This window comes from Aspergillus chevalieri, chromosome 2 (assembly GCF_016861735.1).
Source record: "Aspergillus chevalieri M1 DNA, chromosome 2, nearly complete sequence".
In the NCBI taxonomy this organism is placed as follows: Eukaryota; Fungi; Ascomycota; class Eurotiomycetes; order Eurotiales; family Aspergillaceae; genus Aspergillus; species Aspergillus chevalieri.
This window is the reverse complement of record NC_057363.1, coordinates 2,670,265-2,691,184: the sequence shown is the minus strand read 5'-3', so window position 1 is coordinate 2,691,184 and position 20,920 is coordinate 2,670,265. Positions and strand designations below refer to the sequence as shown.

Below are 20,920 nucleotides of genomic sequence, written 5' to 3'. Positions count from 1 at the left end.
CAACGAATACACAATGAGCTTCTCACATTGCCTTCCGGTAGCAACTAACTCAAAAGTCAAAGCTATCATGCCATGAACCATCGAATGACCTACCATAGAACCCTTCAAGTTTATACAATACCTTTTTGAGCGACCATGATGTCAACGATCCCAACACCGTTCGTTTGAGGTAGCCGCACCAGGCAAGTGTTCGAAACCTGTTCGGAATGCCGTACCAGGTACGAGGGTACAGGTCGAATATTCCATGGCCATTCCACGGCTTCTCGGCTGGAATGTAGCATGTCGTGGATGTCACAGCCGTGTCGTGCCGTCCCATCTGGAGGTAGGGAAGTTTTTAGTGGAGACGTTTCCGGTATGGATGATATCATTGGCATCATCGAGTCAGGTTGGGGTTGGATTTTTCTGGATTTTTTAACGAGTAAGTTTCTGCCGAGGTTTCGCGGTATGTAAATCCATGCTGGCATACATTTGGTGTGTTGTGGGAAGGAGGTATGCACGAGTGAGCAGCAGTATGCAGTATAGCCAAGATCATATGGAAATGATTTCATCTACTTGTAAGAGGTCAGTTATGCGGGAATCGAGTGATCGGTTAGCTCGACTGTATCCTGGTCAGAACCAAGTCGGTTGCATATCCGATAATCAATCATATCTCAGCATCATCGATAACAATTATTATCCAAGATGGCTGTATCCCCGCACCTAGTCCCAGGGCAGGAAAAACACAGATGATATATCATGATGTATACCACGGAATGGTGCAACCACGATCCAACAGTGGCGCGGTGATATCAAAATATGCACAATTTCCAGTTCCTGTTGAATGAGAAGTTTCGGAGCAAGTATGCGGGAGGCGTATCGTATTACGATTCGATTCATGTAACTTAACTCCGTACAGAGTTACTGTACGGAGTATCCTGCTGCCTTCACACACGAATACGAGAAAACGCCTTGTCTTTGGACTTGAAACTGCAATGCGCTGCATGTTAAGATTAATTGTCTTGGGTGGTTTGATGATTTCATATGGACAAACCTTACCTGAGGTGTTTAAAGGCAATTTTATGCAGGCTAATGTGAACAGGCACAAGATGTACTCGCCGGAGCTAAGAGAGCAACCTCCGATCCGAGAATCCTTTCTGCACGTTTGTTTCATCATATGACAGCGACATGCAGCGCACAGCGCTTGTACAGCTGCAGTTGTCATTCAGCATGCTATGGGGTACGGAGTAGTAGTACGCCTCTCATCTCATCTCATTCATTTCATACTCTGCACTTGTCTAAGCATGACAGTATCACTCGGATCTTGTACTCGTACTGTACAGCCGGCTTGCCGTGATGTGCTGTGTCAAAGCTATTTCTTGATACAACAGACTTCGATAATACGTCCAATTTTGGGGAGGGTCTCGTGTGATGATTACCACTAATGGCCAGGATTACCGCTACGGAGTACGGCACCGTATGTGACGGTATGAAAATTTCATGCATATTGACTAATAACCAAGATTTCCAAGATTATCTCTGTAACTCAAGGGCGGATATTTTAACGCGATCGTGGAATAGAATGAGATGGCTTAGCGCTCATAGCCCTGTTGACGCTCTGGGGCGCAATTACAAGTATATGCTCTGTACTCGTACAAGCTCATACAATAGTGGTCGAGATTCCCAACAGGAGAATCTTTTAATGTGCCGATCCTTTCACGGCGCTTAGAGCATCATTTCTTCAAGAGCGCGTTTTATTTGACAAGTTCCTCGAGGCGCCTTTAAAAGGACCACCACACCGCCCGCGCTAGTAGCTTGGCCCATAAGTCGGTGATTTCGGGGCCATCGGATGCCGCTGACGGAGGGTGACCGGGTGGAGTCTGCGAAATTGATTCTGGAGATCCTCGGGTTGGGATTGGCTACCGGTGCGTTTCTAGGTGGACAGCGGCCACCGGCCAACCAAAATTGGGCTCGACAGGGGATCTCGTTTTTACCGGCTGGTGTACGCTCCGGTCACATTTCAGGCGGTCGGCTTCCGTTTGCTCCGAACAGTCCGCCTTGTGTGCCTGGGATACTATTCAGGCATTATATATACCTAAAGTAGATTAGTGCGTCTAGTGTATTACCCCATCAAGACAGACTAGCTGTATTCGGCCAGCGTATTTCTCCGACGTGACGCCATGACACGGTACCAATACCATACGGTATCGTGACAATACCCGTCGCTGTCCGCCCAAGTCACGGCTCCGTTCCCTTTTTGGGCGTCTTTTTTTCAGTTCCAGCAAAGCAAAAATCATTAGGTCCCTTCATCTCTCTCTTTTTCCTCTCTCCTCATTTTTATTCTCACTTCTACTCTGTCCTACAATATCGTCAATACCTCAAGTTCAACGGCTTTCGTGGTAGTGACTCTTGGTCCAGCTTCTAACAAGCTGTCTCCGCCTTGCGTCAAGGGACGGAAACCCCCTTTTACTACAACGTGATCTCCCTCCTGCTCCTCCCCCGTCCTCTCCTCTCCTTCCGTCTCTGTCCTCTTGCATCTACTACTGCCGGAATCCCGCGGACTTTGATAACTGCAGCAACAACAACACCAACGTTATCTACTTCGGGTCGACTTTCAACTTTTGAGCGCTCCTTCCCCTCTTTCTCTCCCAAGGCCTCGCGTGTTCTGCCCTTCCCGTTCTGCCTTGGGGGGAAGCCTAGTTTGATAACTCGTTCTGCCTGTTTTTCCTCCGACAACCATCAGACCCAACACAAAGAAACAAATCCTTGATTTTCACAACGTCAAACTAAACCCTCCCGCCAATATGAATTCCTCCCTTCCATCGTGGAAGGATCGCACGCAGAACCATTTCGGCAAGCTTCAGATTCAAGTACCATGGCGCTCCATGAAGCTCCTCGTCCCTCATCGGATGCGACGCAAGCTCCGATCGAAGCTACGAAGTCGGATAACGCCTACCTCCTCGTTGTCGTCGCTGCAGACGTCCTTCTCGCCCGTCGATACGCTTAGATCGCTACAGAGTCATCGGTGGACGCCTTACGACTTCCAATACTTGCTGCTGTTGATCGTGTGCATTTTCTCCTTGACTATAATCGAGTCTCCGGGGCCGTTGGGGAAGACGGCTATGTTTACGGGGCTGCTCGTCTCTCTTCTCCTTCCCATTACTCGTCAGTTCTTTTTGCCGTTTTTGCCCATTGCTGGGTGGCTTTTGTTCTTCTACGCTTGCCAGTAAGTTACAATACCCGTTTTTCTGTTGTGTCGCAAAAAGCCGCTAACAATGGTCGCAGGTTTGTTCCAAGTGACTGGCGCCCTGCTATCTGGGTTAGAGTGCTGCCTGCGTTGGAGAACATTCTCTATGGCGCCAACATCAGCAACATTCTGTCCGCTCACCAGAATGTGGTGCTTGACGTTCTTGCTTGGATCCCGTATGGTCTCTGCCACTACGGTGCTCCTTTCGTCACCTCCCTGATCATGTTTATCTTCGGTCCTCCCGGGTTCGTTCCCGTTTTTGCCCGGACTTTCGGATACATCAGCATGACTGCCGTTGCCATCCAGCTGCTCTTCCCGTGCTCGCCTCCATGGTATGAGAACTTGTATGGGTTGGCTCCGGCCGACTACTCAATGCAGGGTAACCCCGCGGGTCTGGCTCGCATTGACAAACTTCTGGGTATCGACCTGTACACTTCTGGTTTCAAGCAGTCTCCTGTGGTGTTTGGTGCCTTCCCGTCGCTGCACGCTGCGGACTCGACTCTGGCTGCTCTGTTCATGAGCCAGGTCTTCCCCCGCTTGAAGCCTCTGTTTGTCACCTACACGCTCTGGATGTGGTGGGCTACCATGTACCTCTCCCACCACTACGCAGTCGACTTGGTCGGTGGTGGTCTTTTGGCCACTATCGCATTCTACTTCGCCAAGACTCGTTTCCTCCCGCGCGTTCAGGTTGATAAGCTTTTCCGTTGGGACTACGATTATGTCGAGGTTGGTGATGCTGCTCCGGGCTACGGCTACGGCCTCTCGACCCTCGACAGCGACGAATGGACTGTTGGTTCTTCGTCGTCGTTCTCGTCTGGCTCTCTCAGCCCTGTGGATGACCACTACGCCTGGGAGAGTGATTCTCTAGTCTCTCCGGCCTCCGACCTTGAGTCTGGGCGGCATCACATCGTGAGTCCATAATCTCACAACTCCACCCAAACAATTGGAAGTTCGCCTCTCGTGTTCGACCAAAAAATTTTAATCTGCGTGATTGCATTTTCTTCCCGGAACGGCGTTTTTGCTCTGTATTAGACGACATACTGGGGTTTGCTCTTCGTTTTGCATCGAGCCACTTCGACACATACGCTTTTTAATCGCTTCTTGTTGCTTTCTTTGCCTGGTTTGAACGGCACTGTTTGCTGCGGGATTTTCTGCTCTGCTTTTTTCTTCGACTGTACATGCATTTGTGGAGGACCCTGTTGCACTTTCAACTCTTGGGTCTCTCAAAGAACTTCCGTCCATAATGTTAATATCGGTGGCGTTGTGTGTGCCCTTTTGGTTTCGGCGGTCTTTGACTGTTGCCGATTCTTGGGCTTTGTTTTCGACTCCGACCCTAGTCACTCTTTATCCGACTGGACGCTTGATTGGACCAGTCTCACAATATTTTTCTTTCATGTCCATCGTTCAACTGCTCGGCGCCTGGGTTTGGGGATATATGATGAAAAACCAAAAGTTTGGCGCTTTTGCTCGCACTTCATTCCCTGTGCGTGATGCTTGATTTAACGACCGTTTGCATTTGAGATATAGAGAAGAGGAAGAAGAGGGAGCCCAACCGATCTCTTTCGATTTCTTACCCTCGCTTCGTTTTTGACAACCTGCGGACTCTGCTTGGATATCGTCCGCCGTTATAATGTCAACCATTCGAACAGAGAGCTTGGGTTATCAGGAGCCGGTCTGTTTTGGGGGACCTTTCTTGGATGATGGTTTCAACGGCTTGAAGAATCAAGCCAGTGGGGAAGATGTTTTGACGGAGACATCGCCCACTTATTTATCCTGTTTTTGCTTGCTATCGGGGACGCTTTGCTCTTTCGCACCTTCCACGACTAACCACGTCTTCCGATAATACACTACCTTCCGCCCTATTCATCTACCTTGCGGCCGTGGTATCGGTTCGTACGGTCGCTCCTCCCTCCGGGGGTTGTGTGACATGATGAGGCACCTTATCCTTACCCGCATTTTTAATCCGATAGCTTTATGATTTATGATCTTGTACAATAACGCTTGCTTTCGTGTCCATACTTTATAATCCAGTTCCAACATTCTATCATGCATCGTTGCAATAGAAGTAAAGCAGTAACAGTTAACCAGAAGTGTGTCAACCAATAATACATTAATCTATGGATATCAAGACATGAGGGAGTCATACAGACCTATCTATATATAGAGCGAAAGGGACACGGATCACTCCTCGTATATCTGCACGCGATCCGCGTACTCCCTAATCTTCGAAACATACGTCTCCTCGATCATATCCCCCTGCCCCCCAGCAACCCTCAACACAAGCTCATTCAACGACGCGCGACCCAAAATATCAACATGATCGCCCGTATTCGGCCCCCCACGCGGCGAGAACCGATCCGGCTCATGCGGCATCTCGTACACCTTCACCTGCACGCCCGCCGGATTATACCGCTTGATCTTCCACCCCTTTGCGCACATGTACCCCGTACTAAGCAAGTTCACCGTGCCGTCCCCTTCACCCATGACGACGCCGTGGTCGACACCGTGTTCTGTGTTTGTCACTGTTGTGTCAATGCTGACATTCAGATTGACGAGGGGGTCTGGTTCTTGTTGGTAGAAGTAGCTGCGTTCGGTCGGTTTGCCGACGCCGTAGAAACAATAGATTTTCATATCCGGCGCTAAGGGGAGCCGTGCTTCGAGGGGGTTGAGCCACGTGCGCGGGTCATTTTCGTTCGCTTCGACTTGTTTGCGCGTGTGTGCGACGCCGTGCGAGTACGAGTTGCGGATGTGCTTGCTGTACCAGTCTTCACTTTGGTCGAGGAGGTACTGCAGGCTTTCTGTCGTGGTGAGGTTCTTGTGCGTGAAGGAGGATTCGGTCGCCGCGGTGAGATTGTCCTGGCGGAAGTTGAGGAGGGTGCCGAAGGTCATTGCTTGGCCTGGTTGATCATCGGGGGCCCAGGTTGCGTTGCCCCAGACTGCTTCGCCGCCTTTGGGGAGCATGGAGGAGATTCCTGGCATGGCGCGGAAGATCTCGGCACGTTCTTCCTTTGAGAGGAATTTCTCGAGGCCGTAGACGGCGAAGGCGTTGAGTTGGGCCGTGTCGCGCATTTCGCCAGATAGGACTGCTGTGAGGCCCTTTACGGCGCCTAGCATGCACCCGCTGATGTTGACCCAATTGGCGATGTGGCGGTTGACCCAATCCTTGCCGCCTTTGCCGTAGGCGTCGCTTTCGACCCATTTGAAGAAGTACAGGACGACTTGGGAACCCATGCTGTGCGAGGCGAGGGTGACTTTGTCCCCGCGGACCTCGACGGCCGTCTCGATGTAGGACTTTAGCCGGCTGAAATACTGATCGCGGATCTCGAGGTTCGCATATGACAATCGCCAGTCATACGCCGCCGTAAACGCATTCGTCGGATCATACCCAATCGTCGCGAGATTCTCGAGTATCTTATTCCAGATCCAGTATCCTGTGATGAAGAAATCCGTCGCATCGAACCCCTGCGCCGCGCGCAGCTTGATCCCCGGCGGATCCAGTCCTGTTTCCTTATCCAGCATGATGTGGTTCTTCCATTCTGCTTTGTCGAGGACCAATGCGCGCATCATGCTCCAGCTGCCCCAGAGGCGTCGCCGGAAGTATTGCCGGGACGTGGCTTCGGTGCCCCAGCTTTCGAGGCCGGTGGAGATGACGCCGGGAATCATTACGATGGGGTACTTTGCTGTGATGCCTTGGGATTGCAGGTGCAGGCCGACGGAGAAGGGGTCGTAGCTGACGGCTTCGCGTTCATGTTGCTGTCGCCATCGTTATTAGCGACATTCATATGAGTGTAGTCGGACTGAATATAGCACGAACCGAGAACTCCCTCGCATCTTTCACAATTCCCTGCGGAATAACATCAATCAACGCATCGAGATTCAAATCCATCAACGAATCCAAACTGATAACCTCCTGCTGGTTCGCGAAGAACAGCGCAATGAAGATCCCAAAGAGCCCGCCCAGCGCGAATATCAACCCATTGCGTCGTTTACTCCGCGGCCGCAGGATAATTTGGCGTTCCTGGTTTCCATGGTAGTGGTCTTGTGTCTGGGTCTTGTCTTCGTGGGTCGTTGTTGGTGCTGGAAAGGTGGAGGCTCGGTGGTGGTCGTTGCCGTCCTCCTTGGGCAGGCGACGGCGGAGCATCGTCTAATTTCGGGGAATAATGATAATTGTGTATGAGTAGAATACAACAACGCGGTAGACGATAGAATAAAAGGAGAGAATGGATGAAAAGAGCGACAAGTTAGCAAACTTGAAAAATTAAAAGAAACCCGTCCGACGCGGCCAACAGACAACGTGATCAGCGAAAATCCGGACGTCATTCTTTCTGTTCCTCGGTCTCACATTCAACGCAACGCACATACAACCCGAATAGCAGCCCCCATGACCCCACGATAGCCACAAGTAAACAAAAAAAAAAAAACCACCGTCAAAATGGCCGACACAAAGCTCACCTACATCCGCTACGACGCCGCCCTCGAAAACACCTACGTCCCCGCCATGCGCTCCCTAATCTCTCAAGAACTCTCCGAGCCCTACTCGATCTACGTCTACCGCTACTTCCTCTACCAATGGGGCGAACTGTGCTATCTCGCCATGGACAAATCGCGACCCGAAAATGATCAGATGGTGGGTGTTGTAGTGTCGAAGCTCGAGCCGCATCGCGGGGGGCCGCTGAGGGGGTATATTGCCATGTTGGCTGTGAGGGCGGAGTATCGGGGGAAGGGGATTGCGACAAAACTGGTGAGGATGAGTATTGATGCGATGACTGAGAGGGATGCGGATGAGGTTTGTTCTCCGGTTCCTGCGACCTGAATGGGGATGGGTGCTAATGATGGTAGATTGCCCTCGAGACGGAGATCACAAATACCGCCGCGATTAAACTGTACGAACGGTTGGGCTTCCTGCGGAGTAAGCGGTTGCATCGGTACTACTTGAATGGTAACTCGGCATATCGACTCGTGTTGTATCTCAAAGAAGGTGTGGGGTCTGTCCGGACGACGGCGTTCGATCCATACGGTGTTATACCAGGGGATCCTCTGGGGCCAGTGCCGCTCCTCCAGGGAAACGGAGGTGGGATTGTTTGAGTTGGATATACCCTTTATGTTTGGGCATTTGGTTCATGACGGTCTATGCAATGATAATGATATAGGAGTAATATAGATGTACATATCATCCTTGGCTGTTGTAGCAAGGATAGAGGGGTTATAATATACACAGGTAGAATACATATAGCTCAAACCATCACGCCAAGGCCAGATGAGCTGAGAAAGACTCGTCTATGGTCTTATCCCAAGGAACACGCTGACTGACGCCGGTAGAGAAGAAGCAAAAACAACAAACCACTAAAACGGATCATCATGAGCGCTGATAATCCAATCAGCTGGATCTAAGATAACCTTTCCATTCCACAGGCACCTGGATAGCATGCTGCACCATCCATTCAGGTGGCCGTGGAACGCCCTTCCATTCAAGATCGAACAGCGCTGCCGCGTCCAGCATGGTAGACAATGGCTGCGTAGGCCGGTATCGACGACCAAGTTCGATATCACGGCGGACTAGCGCCGTTGCCAACATCAGCTGTCGCTCGCGCTCTTTTCCTTGTTGGAACCCTGTCATCAGGAACTGAACCGGGTTAGAGTGGAACTTGGTAGGAGTAAGCTTCAAGATGTCGCCGGCAGAGGGGTATTCGCTCAAATGCGAATCAACCCCGACGATGATCTTGCCCGCGTTAGAGCGCCAGAGGATATCAACGAGATTCGTTTTCTTCTTCGAGACGTTCGTTGTCATTGAGCTGAGAACGGACATCTTCATTTTATTGGTGACTGCCCCGTTCATGCATGCGTATCTCCATATCACGCGGCAAATGTTGTAGCACCGGCCCTTGTAAGCGATCAAGAAGAGCCTCTCCCATATTTGCGCTTCCTTGTCCATTCGAAACCCCTGACGAGTGATGTATCGAAAGACGTACAAAAGGGCCGCATAGATATTCGCGCGGCAGATCGGGAGGATCCGGAGCATAGTTGAGCTGTCGATACTGACACCATGCTCATCACAGATCTCAAGCAACCGATTCAAGGCGGGAAAGTTCTTGAGTTCGACAGTAGCATTGAACATTTTGTTGATCAACGACGGGGAGAACCAATTGGCTCCGTGGGTATTCTGGAACAGCGCAATATACGAATCAATGCTGTGTCCACCCTCGAGATGTAAAACCAGTGTATCCTGAACAGCTGTTTGTAAGGCTGTCCGCATGGGTCCAATTTGAGAAAGATGGCCTTTCCGCATCATGTACATGAATAGGCCCGCTTTCGCATTAGGGCTCACATGGCACTCGAGGAGCGCAACCCATGTGTTCGCGTCCGGTCGAATTTGCAGTCGAGACATGGAAATCAAGAGATGGCGAAATATGCGGAAATCCTGTCGCCGTGCACACGCTCTTAAGAGGATATTGAACGTATCCACCGTTGCGAGATGTTCGCACCGAAGAAGAACCTGCCGGCAGGCTTTCATATACTCATGTTGACAGAAAAAAGACAGCGTACTATTCAACGCTGCGGTCGAAAGAATCCTCTGGTTTTCATCGCTCAAAAATAGTTGTGAGAGAGTTCTGAGGATTCTTAGGTTGTGTGGAGTTTGCCGGCGCGTCTGATTCTCCTGTCTGCGATAAGGACCCGACGTTCTAGATGCCAGCAGATCCTCAATATGCTCTAAGAATTCCCTGACGGTTGTCGGTCTTTCGGTATCCAGAACAGCCTCAATGGGCATGGGGGAGTTCTTGCTCTCATAAAAGTCCCAAACCCCGCGGACCAGTGGGACTTGAACATTCTTCTGTCTCATGGCCTCTATCGATGGGAACACTGGAACAACCGGTTTTCTGATGTCGACCAAAGGGTCACCAGAATCTTGCAGACGATGCGCACGCACAATCCGTTCGCTAACCAAATCCACAACCCGTGGGGACCCGGAGATGATTGCTTTGCGATGGCGTCCCACGCTTTGGCTCGGGGACAATATGTGGACCCTACACCCGTTATGAACCGGCACATACCAAATATTCTCCTTCATCGCCATCTCGTTAATGCCCGAAAGCAAGGCCACCGTTTCCTCCGGTATTAACATCACTTTGTTTTTCGGTCCTTTCAATGTCAACGTGGGTGTATTCTCCTGGATACGCTCCAGCATTTTCTGGGTGCTATCCATCAATCCCCATTTCTGCGTTTTTCCAGTTTCCTCGCCTAGCTCTTTTAAATATGACCGATATAAGAGCTTCCTCTGATCTCTGTTCGTCAACCTCTTCCGCCTCTCTCGAGCCGCCACCAACGGGCGTGTGTGGGTTTTGCCAGTAGCAAGCACTTTCTTTCCCTTTTCTTCCCACTGAATCAATGGCGAACGATCGGACTCGATATCGGCGAATACATTGAATGACCTCCCACTATTCGTCTTTGCAGTCGCCTGGTCGATCGGAGCTCGAACCCTACTGCGTCCTATTGTCGTATCCGTATCTTCACTTGTTGTCCTTGACGCTTTTGCATCAGAGTAATATTCCTTGTCCGATAGCTCCGTCGGTTGTTCAGACCGATCATTTCTCAGTGTGGCGCTAGATGACATCCATCGCAACGGAGAACAACCCCACGATGACCCCCGCGGCGAAGGATTCTGTCTCGAAGGAAGAATATTAGACGAACCGCGCAGACATCTCGCAAATGCAGAAGCTGCCCGAGCAGCGGTAACACGGTTTATCGTCGCAATTGACCTTCGAGATGTGACCCAGCGCGGGTAAAGGAAGAGTAGAGGTTCATCGGGCCCGACAGCGGCATTGTCTAAGACGGCTGATAGACCCCGTCTGCGTAGACAAGGTTGGCCGCGGGATAGCATGGGAGATGGGCCGCTTGTGGCTCCAAAGGCATGGATGTCTAAACGAGTATTATGAGTTAGGGTGAGAAACAGAGAGGCGTTGGTTTCCTTGTCATTTTGTGGTGTTCAGAGAATTGGGGTGGTTAGTTACAGAAAAAGAAGGCGGTAACAATCGGACCGATGGGCGGCGGCGGCAGATTGATAAAGTGACATATATAGGCCTGAGGTGTCAGTAGCTACTGTTTTAGGAAAATGAAAGCAGTGACTAATATTACACGTGACTTCCACATGGTCTCGGGACACTTGGAGGGCCAACGTTCAACTACATCCAGGAACGACGTTTATTTGCTATGATTGTCATGACCATGAGATCTGCCAAGCTCAGTTGAGGCTTATTGAATTTCATTACATCGGCTGAGCTGGATCTTTCATAAGCGGGCGATAAAGGACCGTTTATTGTTTCGTGTTATTGGCTGCTACTACTTGTTTACATTGATACCCACTTAATTATTCTTTTGCTTTCTAAGAACGAGTGTTCGACGACTCGACTGGAAGGAGCACGGTAAAAATGGCAGAAGGCGAACCATCGTACATAGACTACGAGGTCTTCTTAGATCCAGCATTCTCGCCGGCCTCCTTTGCCAACTCGCTGGTCGTAGCTACCAACAATGCAACGGACAGCCCACTGGATCTCTCAACCCCTTTGTCGCGGGTCCTCTTTGACCTCCAGGAGATTGACACACACATTCACACATTGACCAGCAAGTCCGCTTTGCCCCTCCTGTCACATACGCGGGATCAAACAGCAGCCGCTGGGAAGATCCTCCAGCAATCAGAAGAGCAGATCGCTGCAGTTACGCAGGTGTATGAGCGATTGGAACGGGAAGTGCTGCGCAAGTGGGAGACGGCTGACGAGGCACGGCTAGCGGCAGAAAAATCATTGGCGACGGTGCGGCTAGCAAGAGCGGTTGGACGGTGCCTGAACCTGGGGAGACAGCTGGAGAGCCAATTGGCGGAGATGAATGGACGTGGTGGCGCTACTGCTACGACTACTAGTGTTGAGGCTCCGGGACGAGAAGACTTCCGCGCTCTGGAACGCGCGGCGTACACGATTCTGAACCTGCGACGGATGTTTTTGGCCACAGCAGAGGGGGAAGAAGGCCATGGGCTGGACCGGGTGAAGGTAGTGCGCACGTTGCGGAGTGATTTGCTTAACCCGGCGGAGAGTTTGGTAAAATCCCGCGCGCAGCAGGCCATCAATCGATTCTCCATGTCGTCTATCTCCGCGGGATCGCAAGCGCCGTCAGGATACAAGCAGGCACGGGATACGCGAGCGCGAGTGACGTCGGCAATTACGACTCTGTATATACTGTCTCCCATGCCGAAGACCATGATTCCGGCAACCGAGTATCGACCGGAATTGCTCCAATCGACACTCCATGGTTACATGCATACGGCCATCGGGACCTCCTTGACGGCACTGTCCCGGGCGTTTACCATGCTCCCTACATTAGAGCGCACGCTCTCGGATCTTTCTGCACGCTGTCAGGACATCGTGGCACTGGAGTACATTCTTGGCAATACAAAACTACCTTCTCATCCAATGCTATTATCTGGCTTGGAGGGAGAGAACACAGAGGCGCAAGCGCCCAGGAAAAGCGCCAACCTACTTCAACTGGTTCTAACCTCGTTGGACACGCCATCACTGCCATCGTACTTCTGGCGGTCGCTGGCCTCGTCACTGGCGGGGCGGGTGCAAGAGATACTGCAACGCGGGGGAGTCTCGGCGCGGGCGCTGCGGTCAAACCGTGACCGATTGCGGGGCGATATCAAAGATTGTGTGCTGCGGGGATCACAGCTTCCAACAGCATCAGGCATGGTGGATAAGGGGAGAGGGGAGGAGGGGTTGACAGTTGGTAATTGGGAACGGGAGGCGGCGGTGATGGTCAGTTCGGTGGCCGGCGCTTTATAACTGTTACTCTGTATGTATCCTCTCCTATCATGTGCTACGGAGTACAGGGATTACTTTGTTAGTACTCTATACTGACGCACGGATCCAGGGGCATCCTAGGATCAGGTACTACAGCCTCATTGCTATCTACTACGAGATGTGATACGTGTATGTATTCGAAACGGCTATTACCGGGACCATTCAGAGGTACAGGGTACTTGTAAGCTACGCTGTATCTCAGTCCATATAGAGTAGGAGAAGGCAAATCCCCCCTCCGCCACTTGGAGAAATGGTTGACGATTAGAGTCATCGAAGACGTCAGCATCCGGAGTTCTTTATGGTACCTGCGTGGAACTTCGGATATGACGGGTTTTCTCCCTCTGGGGTAGGGCGTTCCGTGGTCGTGTCTAGTCAGTTCCTGTGTCTAGTCACCAGACAGATGGTGTCTGGACTTCTCTCGATGTTAATGAACCTGCTATTATGGTGAGAAGTTAGCGCCGTACGACTCTTCTGCATCATGCCCAGTGCGTACTACTTTAGCAGTTCTTGTATGCATCCCATATGTATTCCGTACCTTCAGAGTACCTTGAGAGAGTATCACCATCTTAGTGTTTCCAGAGTCTATCTCAGCGTGGATTGAAACGATTCCGTTTGCAGCGAAAGTCTCAACGGGACCGTCGGCGTTTCAACCTGTTTCGCGGAGGTTTCGAAAGTCTAGGTCAGGCCGTTTGAAATGGTGAAGTTATCATCGCTTTTGTATACATCTCGTAGTAGTAATCAATGTAGGAGTATCAGTTGTTAACGTCAGAGTGTCTACGTATTATGCCGGAGCCCCGACCGGACAGGATGAGTATATCCCCCTGGTGCCTTGATCTCTTTTTTATCTTCTCCTCTTCTGTTTCTCTTCCTTATTCTCCTTCTTTTTCCCTTTCTTCACTTTACTCTTCTGTATAGTCCTGTGCTCTCTTAGTCGTCGGGTGGTTTTTCCATCTCCAACATCGCCGAGTGTGCTTCTTTGCTGTCATCCCACGATCATCGTCCTTCGATCGGCCCTCAGTTGTGTGGGTGACATTATTATCTCTCTCTCCTCTTTCTTCCCTTTTTCTTTATTCTTCTCGCCTCCTTCCGCCTCCTTCTATCCTTTTGTTTCTCACCTCTCTCTATCCTGAGAGATGCTCTTCTTTACGTAGTCTCACTCCTTTCTCTTTCTCTCTTTCTTTGTTCTTCTCTCCCTTCATACTCGTTTCCTGTCGGCCCTTGCATCGTCGGGCTCTCGGTTGAATCTCGTCATCGTCATCAGCCTCATCGCCTTTAACATCAACGGATCTCACAAAAATTCAACATTCCTTCTTCGTTTCTGCAAAGTATTTTTCTTTGCTTTCTTCCCGTCCCCCTATATCGTCGGGGTGAAAAAAAGATACGACTAAACTCTTCTATCCGAATTTTCATTTTATTTTCTTGTTTTATCTCCTTCGTCACCACCGAAAATACGAGAGGGAGAAGATCACAGGGAAAAATACATCCCACTGGATCATACGCCATAAGGAGTACACTAGGTACGTGCTATTATCCATCAGTCCCTGATCATGACCCGCTCGCTTACTATTATGTCACTGCAGCCTCGCGATCGTCACCGTGATTTTTTCTCCTCACTCGCAGACCAATTCCCTGAGCGAACTAAACTAAACTCTCCTGAAACGGCCGGAGAACATTGGCCTCGTTGCGGCCCTTGCCCTCACCACGCCGATCGACCTCCCTCCTGCTCTCCCTCTTTCTCCATCACCTCATCCCTTCACTCCGCCTTTTCTTGCACCTCAAAAGAAAAACCTACAGCTTCAGAAAGGGTCTCTGCGCTGGTTCCGTTGGCAGGGTGACAACGAAACAGCACCTTGCAGACAAAAAAGTAACAGGAGAAACAACAGGGAAAAAAAAAAGTTTCGGCCTCGAGTCTCATACCGACAGTCGCTCCCTCGCCATACATACACCCACATTTTCCTCTCCTTGTGAAATTTCCATTAAAATCGTCTCTTCGTTTCCCTTTTTCTTGCTTCCATCCCACATCACGATGTCTTCCTTTTTACCCGTGAACAATCAAATATCCTCACCGCAGGATCGTCCGATGGAGGATGCGAATACCCCGACACCTCGCGCAAGTGCAAGCAACGGCGCACAAACAAAACGGACCAGCTCCTGCGACGAGGACACCCCGCGAAACTTGAAGGATCGCGATTACGATGACCCATCGCGGCCCGCAACGTCTTCCCAACGTGCCACCCCCACAGCGCCGGCGGAAGAGGCAACACTACATCATGAGTCAGATGGGGAGCACTCAGATCACGAGCCGGAGAACGGGAACAACAGCAATGCTCCGCCATCCAAGAAGAAAAAGGGTCAACGGTTTTATTGCACCGACTTTCCCCCTTGTAACCTGAGTTTCACCCGGAGTGAGCACTTAGCTCGCCACATTCGCAAACATACCGGAGAGCGACCATTTCAATGCCACTGTTCTAGGCGATTTTCTCGTCTTGATAACCTGCGCCAACATGCTCAGACGGTTCATGTCAACGAAGAGATCCCAGGCGACTCTCTCGCTGCCATGGGTACGCGATTTCAACGACAAATTCGCACAGACCGGGTTCGTCCGCAGGGCCGTGCTCGAGCGGGCACCGGCCCAAGTTCAACAGGTCATAGTCGTGGTCACAGTCGGAACTTGTCCACGTCCAGTATCGGGTCCACTGCATCTACTTTCAGCCAGCCTCCGGAGATCCGCCGGCGACCGACCTCGTTGATCATGCCCCACGACAATAACGCTCGCACGCGACTGGCCTTGGATGGCATGGTCGAACCTCCTAGTACACCCCCAGCTCAGATCAGAGGAAGCATTCCTGGTCCATCGGTGGGAGGGTCGCCATACACCCCGTCACGTATGTTCACTGGTGCTCCGGAACATCTCGCGTCCCCCATGTCCACAGCCTCCCAGGCCTCTGGCTTCTGGGACGGAAAGACTGCCGCCCGGCGTCTTTCGGTTCCCGCAGGGATTAATCCATTCGTACAGCAGCAGCCCGTTCACGCGTACCCGCCGGGTTATGTCGGTACGCCTAACCAAACCACTTATGCCGGTCCGGGAGGCGTGTATGCCAGTCCGGTGAGTTCCAATTATTCGCGTGACGAGGCGGAAGCGGATTTGCGTAGAAGAACTTGGCACCCGTCTACTTACTCCGCATACCAGCGCCCCGCAACGAGTGGCTTAAGCAGTTATCAAACTCCCGACGGGGCTCAGCAGCAGCAACCTTCATTCAGTAGTGCGAATAAACAGGCGGAGCAGCATCCGCCTCGACTGCCTGGAATTGAGAGCTTTGACAAGGTCATTTCGCAACAACGACCGCTCACGCCTCCGGGTCGTCGACCGAGTCCCATGCAGCTTGACAGCGGTAACCAGCAGCGACCCGCGCCCAGTTATGGGTTCGGAGGGGGGTTCAACTACAATGCTCCGGCAGTGCGGCCTCCGCCCCCGGTTTCGGGTCCGGGCCATCGACGAGGCCATGTCTCGTGGGATCTGTCATTGCATGCCAACTTAACTGGACTGAACATCCGGGACAAGCCATTCCAGCGCGATGCAGCCCAATGGGGCCAGCAGACCATTGCGGAGATCCAGAATGTCGCGTCGCGACCATCTACATCCTACCAGCCGTCCGAACACCGAGGAAATCCCGGACCGGGCCATGGCTGGCACAGTAGCACGGCCTCGGGTTCCTCGCAGGCTACGCGGACATCTCCTGAAGACTCGAGCAGTAGCGAGGGAGTGCACACACCCTCGACGGCATCTCTTGAATACCACCCCGCCATCGTACACCACAATGGGTCTATCGAACCCCATGCTCCTCATCACCATAGCGCTCTAGCGTCCGAGACGTCTCAATCAGTACGCACCCGTTACCCGCCCATCATTCGATGACCCTGACAACTAATTGGATTGTAGGGTTACGCTCCATTTTCGTCTCAACCCAACGAGGGTGATCATGTGAATAGTAAACACGAATCTCGATCCGATCTTTTCAATACGACCCGGGACTCTGGAATGGGCAGACTTGAAGCTTTGGTCGCTGTAGCCACAAGCGAAGACAAAGGAGCTGCCAAATTGTTTCTGTGAAACTTCATTCGTTTCTGCTTCGCTTGTCGAAGCCGATTTATATATACTCTACGACTGGATACGATCTTTTTTCCCTTATAACTCCGCCGCGCCGGTACTATTTCGTTAAGCGACTCTATATTTCGTTTTCTTGATCTTGACTGCTTAGGGCTATACACCGCAGATGCGGGGGATTTTATGAAGTGACGACTGATGATTGACGTGTACGTCATCTGCGATGGGTTTGATTTTGTTTCGTTTGCTTTTATTATGTTGGAGAAATCTCTCTTCTCATCATGTTCGGATTTCTGATTTCGGTTTGGCTTGCATGTTTCGGGCGTATATTGCATTGAAGATATCCCGGCCTCGATCTCAAGTTTCTACTACGAGGTTCTGGAATGGAGTTATTCTACTCTGGTCGGCGGTTGTCCACTTTTGTTGGCGGTTTGCTCGTGTTTTTCTACTTCTGCAGTTTGTATATATGTCTCATGTCTCGTTTTGCTATGGTTGGCGGTGGTTTGATTCGTTAGCGTCATCTGTCGAAGCATTCCAGATTGATAGGAGCAGGTGGGATAGTTGTGCATGACCATAAGCTTTAATTGTGTTTTGATTGGATTCCGGTAGCATTTTCCCGTTGCTCCATAGCAGCGTAGCATAAAGTCAGAATGTCTCTAGTCCATGATGTTTACTGCCCAATAGTCTCCGGATGGCGTTGACGTCATGTAGACAGTTTCCGGGCACTCCTACATAGTAGAACGACATAATAGATGCACTCTGTATGCGCAATAATCACATACACTTTAATCCAAAATAGTCTAAAATAAAACTAAGTATAATAGGCTATTGCCATGTACAGCAAGAATGGCTCCAGCTATGATACAGCCGAGCGTAGTAGTAAACGACATCCGGCCATAAAACGTCATCACCTTGTCATTGGTCTACAACTCTAAACCGGCTCTTTTTTGACGTCGACTCTGTTATATACGGTCCTTTTCCATTGTTCGTCTTCACACAAGTTACATCGATTTACCTATCTGCATCTCATATACTCTAAACGAATAATAACCATGGCCCAAAGCAGAACTCCCGTTTACCTCGGTCTCGTTGGTCTGGGTGCCGGTGCTTTCTACCTGTACAGAGCGGGTGGTGACCCCAAAGCCGCCACTCAAGAATTGAAGGGTATGCTTCCCCCTCCTTGCTTTGTACACTAGTGAGAAGAAGGCGATGCTAAAATCGTACAGCCGACGCCAGCAAAGCCAGCGGTAAAGCCCCCAGCGGCGCGCGTGGTGTGGTTGCAGGCGAAAATGCCGGAGCGGAGGGCACTGCTGTAATTGATGAAGCTGTATGTCTCCTTCTGCCGTGTATTAACAGCTAGACGAAGCTAACAGAAATAGGTCAACAATGCCCGCTCGAGCGCCAAACCCGACGAACGCATTCCCGAGATCGCACAGCAGACAACCGGAAAACTTGAGGATGCTAGGGACAAGTTGAATGCAGGTGTTGACAAGCTCGACCGGAAGGTCGAGGAGAAAGCTACGGAGGCGAAGAGCGGGTTGTCGGGGTGGTTTGGGAAGTAAACTACTCTGCTCTGTCTCTGTACGGTGAGCGTATGATGTATGGCGACTGTATTTCTATGGTTCTTTGCGGGTAATGAGATATGTCTATCTACTTTAATAGAGCATAATGGATCTCGCTTAATTCATGGTCCGAGTACTAGTACTAAGTGGGTTAGATGCATTCCGAAGTCATTGACGGGGTGCATCACCGGAGTGATGGAATGTGAGGCACGAACATAATTTTTTTTTTAATAATGCTGACTGCAATATCATCAATTCTTTTCAACATCTATGTCTTCAATCTCAAAGGAGTTACTTTCAGGGTTTAATCTATCTTTATCGTCAGTGCACGTCGGCTGTCAGATCAAACGCGCCGCGACTCGCGCGACGCGACTCCACCGTGAAAAATCACGACGCGCGCTAATTTAACCCTTTAAGACTAATACCACCTCTCATCCTACAGTACACACCACTACCTACCTTACCTTCCTATCTCATATGCTCTATCATAGGTAATATCGTACCTTCCTTATTTTATCACAACCGAATTACGAGGGGAAGCACGACCAATGCCTCGTACTTCCTCCCGATTAGCCGCCACGCTCCCCCGGGGGCAGGCGGGCATCCAGAATTTTGCAAGAGCGACCAAGCCAGGAGCCACGACTGCCCCTTCCACGAAACTTGACAAGCCCACGGTCGCTCATTCCCTTTCTCACTCGCCATCGAAGAAACGGAAGCTAGTCGAGATCGAGAATGTGGCTAGTGGAGGAGGCGTCGCCGCGTCAGGGGCGGAAACCAGGGCGAACGATCAACAAAAGCAGGTCGAGAACGAAGCCGCTACACCCTCCAAGACACTTCGGTTCGATGAATTGTCCGTTTCGTCACCCCAGCCGCGCAGTGGTCATCATGTTACTCGATCGCCGTCGGTTCGGTCTCAATTGCGTTCTACGCGTGGGTCGGTGTCGGTGTCGGAGGGGATTCCTCAGACGCCGTCGAAGAGAAGTCGATCGGTGACGTACAATGCACGATCGGTGCCGCTGTCGATGTCGAAGTCGAAGTCACAGCCGATAACAAAGGTTGTTTCGCGTCCGCCTTTTTTCGATGAATTGTTGAAGTTGCATTCGGCTTTTTTGAAGGCTCTTACGCTTCATTCCGCGCATAATGGTGTTATCGCTCCTGTTGATTTAAGGGAATTTCTGCAGGCCATTGGACAAGTGTGGAGGAAGAGAAAAGTCGTGGTAAAGGACTTGCAGCGCTTGGTGTGGATTTGGGAACAGTCTCAAAAGCAGAACGGACCGAAGTCGCCTTTCCGATTGGCGAACTACGGATTGGGACGTGTGTGTCTGGAACGAGAATGGGCAGGACGGATCGACGAGGCCGAATGGCAAGAGCAGTTCGAACAGACCCTCGACCTCCTTTGGGAGAAGACGCTCGATTCGATCCCGAACCTGGCTGATGATGAGGAGAAAAAGGTGGCTGAGAATTTTATCGAGACTCTGGGCCTTTCCCCCATCCACGAATGCCTTACGCCTCTGACCTCGTTCCGGAAGGGCCAGCAACGACTGCAGGATCTGAAGGGTGGTGTGATTCGAATGAAGACCGAGAAGCTTCGGGCGGATTCTGCGAAGGATGATGATAGTCCTGCGCTCAAGACCCTCCTCGATGCTACGCCGAACCGCCGCAAGAGTCTTTTGGATCGGATCAAGAACAAGGAGCTTCGTCAGTCCACGCTCCCGCCTCCGCCATCGAAGGATATGCTCCTTCGGCGTGCTGCCGTCGAGCGTGTCGAAGATGTGGCCAATGTGCTTGCCTCGTTGCGGCCGGTCGGATATGTCGGTTCCGGGATTAAGGCGATGTTGGCTGCTCAGAGGAAACCGTTCCAAATCCCGACGATCGTGCAGTATGTTCAGGACTCTGTCCGGAACCCCATCTCCTCCCGAGAGGTTGAGATCTGCCTCGAGATTATGGCCCGCGCTGACATCGCCGGGAACTGGGTGAACTTTGTCACTGTGAAAGCGGCAAAGATGGTCGTGTTGAAGTCTTGTGCCGACGTTTCCCCCAAGGAACTCGCGACCAAGGCATGTTCGATGAAGATTGGATATTATGACGAATCTGTTGCCAACTGACGTCTCTCATTCATCTTTCTCTTGTTTCTTTTGTATATGGCATCTACCTTCGGGTTTGGGTTTATTTTCCTTTATTGTTG

The 20,920-nt window shown here is 51.1% G+C and overlaps 8 protein-coding genes across 8 annotated transcripts; 6 read left to right on the top strand and 2 right to left on the bottom strand.

The window, feature by feature from the left end:
- Window positions 1-2,780: 2,780 nt before the first annotated feature.
- Window positions 2,781-4,144, top strand: IPC1 (phosphatase PAP2 family protein; the record flags this gene model as incomplete). Its single annotated transcript, XM_043285304.1, has 2 exons — window positions 2,781-3,202; window positions 3,262-4,144. The coding sequence occupies 2 exons, from the start codon at window positions 2,781-2,783 to the stop codon at window positions 4,142-4,144; spliced, it is 1,305 nt and encodes a 434-aa protein (XP_043134009.1).
- A 1,260-nt stretch (window positions 4,145-5,404) lies between these two features.
- Window positions 5,405-7,364, bottom strand: ACHE_20944S (phospholipid:diacylglycerol acyltransferase; the record flags this gene model as incomplete). Its single annotated transcript, XM_043285303.1, has 2 exons — window positions 5,405-6,976; window positions 7,038-7,364. The coding sequence occupies 2 exons, from the start codon at window positions 7,362-7,364 to the stop codon at window positions 5,405-5,407; spliced, it is 1,899 nt and encodes a 632-aa protein (XP_043134008.1).
- Window positions 7,365-7,655: 291 nt separating this feature from the next.
- On the top strand, window positions 7,656-8,308 carry MAK3 (peptide alpha-N-acetyltransferase MAK3; the record flags this gene model as incomplete). Its single annotated transcript, XM_043285302.1, has 2 exons — window positions 7,656-8,009; window positions 8,063-8,308. 2 exons carry the CDS (start codon window positions 7,656-7,658, stop codon window positions 8,306-8,308), a joined length of 600 nt encoding a protein of 199 aa, XP_043134007.1.
- A 292-nt stretch (window positions 8,309-8,600) lies between these two features.
- Window positions 8,601-11,099, bottom strand: ACHE_20942S (uncharacterized protein; the record flags this gene model as incomplete). The annotated part of the gene is made up of 1 exon (XM_043285301.1): window positions 8,601-11,099. The coding sequence occupies one exon, from the start codon at window positions 11,097-11,099 to the stop codon at window positions 8,601-8,603; it is 2,499 nt and encodes an 832-aa protein (XP_043134006.1).
- A 547-nt stretch (window positions 11,100-11,646) lies between these two features.
- On the top strand, window positions 11,647-13,050 carry RRP6_2 (Golgi transport complex subunit COG5; the record flags this gene model as incomplete). Its single annotated transcript, XM_043285300.1, has 1 exon — window positions 11,647-13,050. One exon carries the CDS (start codon window positions 11,647-11,649, stop codon window positions 13,048-13,050), a length of 1,404 nt encoding a protein of 467 aa, XP_043134005.1.
- Window positions 13,051-15,094: 2,044 nt separating this feature from the next.
- ACHE_20940A (uncharacterized protein) lies at window positions 15,095-17,179 on the top strand (the record flags this gene model as incomplete). Its single annotated transcript, XM_043285299.1, has 2 exons — window positions 15,095-16,951; window positions 17,009-17,179. 2 exons carry the CDS (start codon window positions 15,095-15,097, stop codon window positions 17,177-17,179), a joined length of 2,028 nt encoding a protein of 675 aa, XP_043134004.1.
- A 1,046-nt stretch (window positions 17,180-18,225) lies between these two features.
- On the top strand, window positions 18,226-18,735 carry ACHE_20939A (uncharacterized protein; the record flags this gene model as incomplete). The annotated part of the gene is made up of 3 exons (XM_043285298.1): window positions 18,226-18,337; window positions 18,400-18,500; window positions 18,553-18,735. The coding sequence occupies 3 exons, from the start codon at window positions 18,226-18,228 to the stop codon at window positions 18,733-18,735; spliced, it is 396 nt and encodes a 131-aa protein (XP_043134003.1).
- A 548-nt stretch (window positions 18,736-19,283) lies between these two features.
- On the top strand, window positions 19,284-20,840 carry ACHE_20938A (DNA replication factor Cdt1 C-terminal domain-containing protein; the record flags this gene model as incomplete). The annotated part of the gene is made up of 1 exon (XM_043285295.1): window positions 19,284-20,840. The coding sequence occupies one exon, from the start codon at window positions 19,284-19,286 to the stop codon at window positions 20,838-20,840; it is 1,557 nt and encodes a 518-aa protein (XP_043134002.1).
- Between the last annotated feature and the right edge of the window lie 80 nt (window positions 20,841-20,920).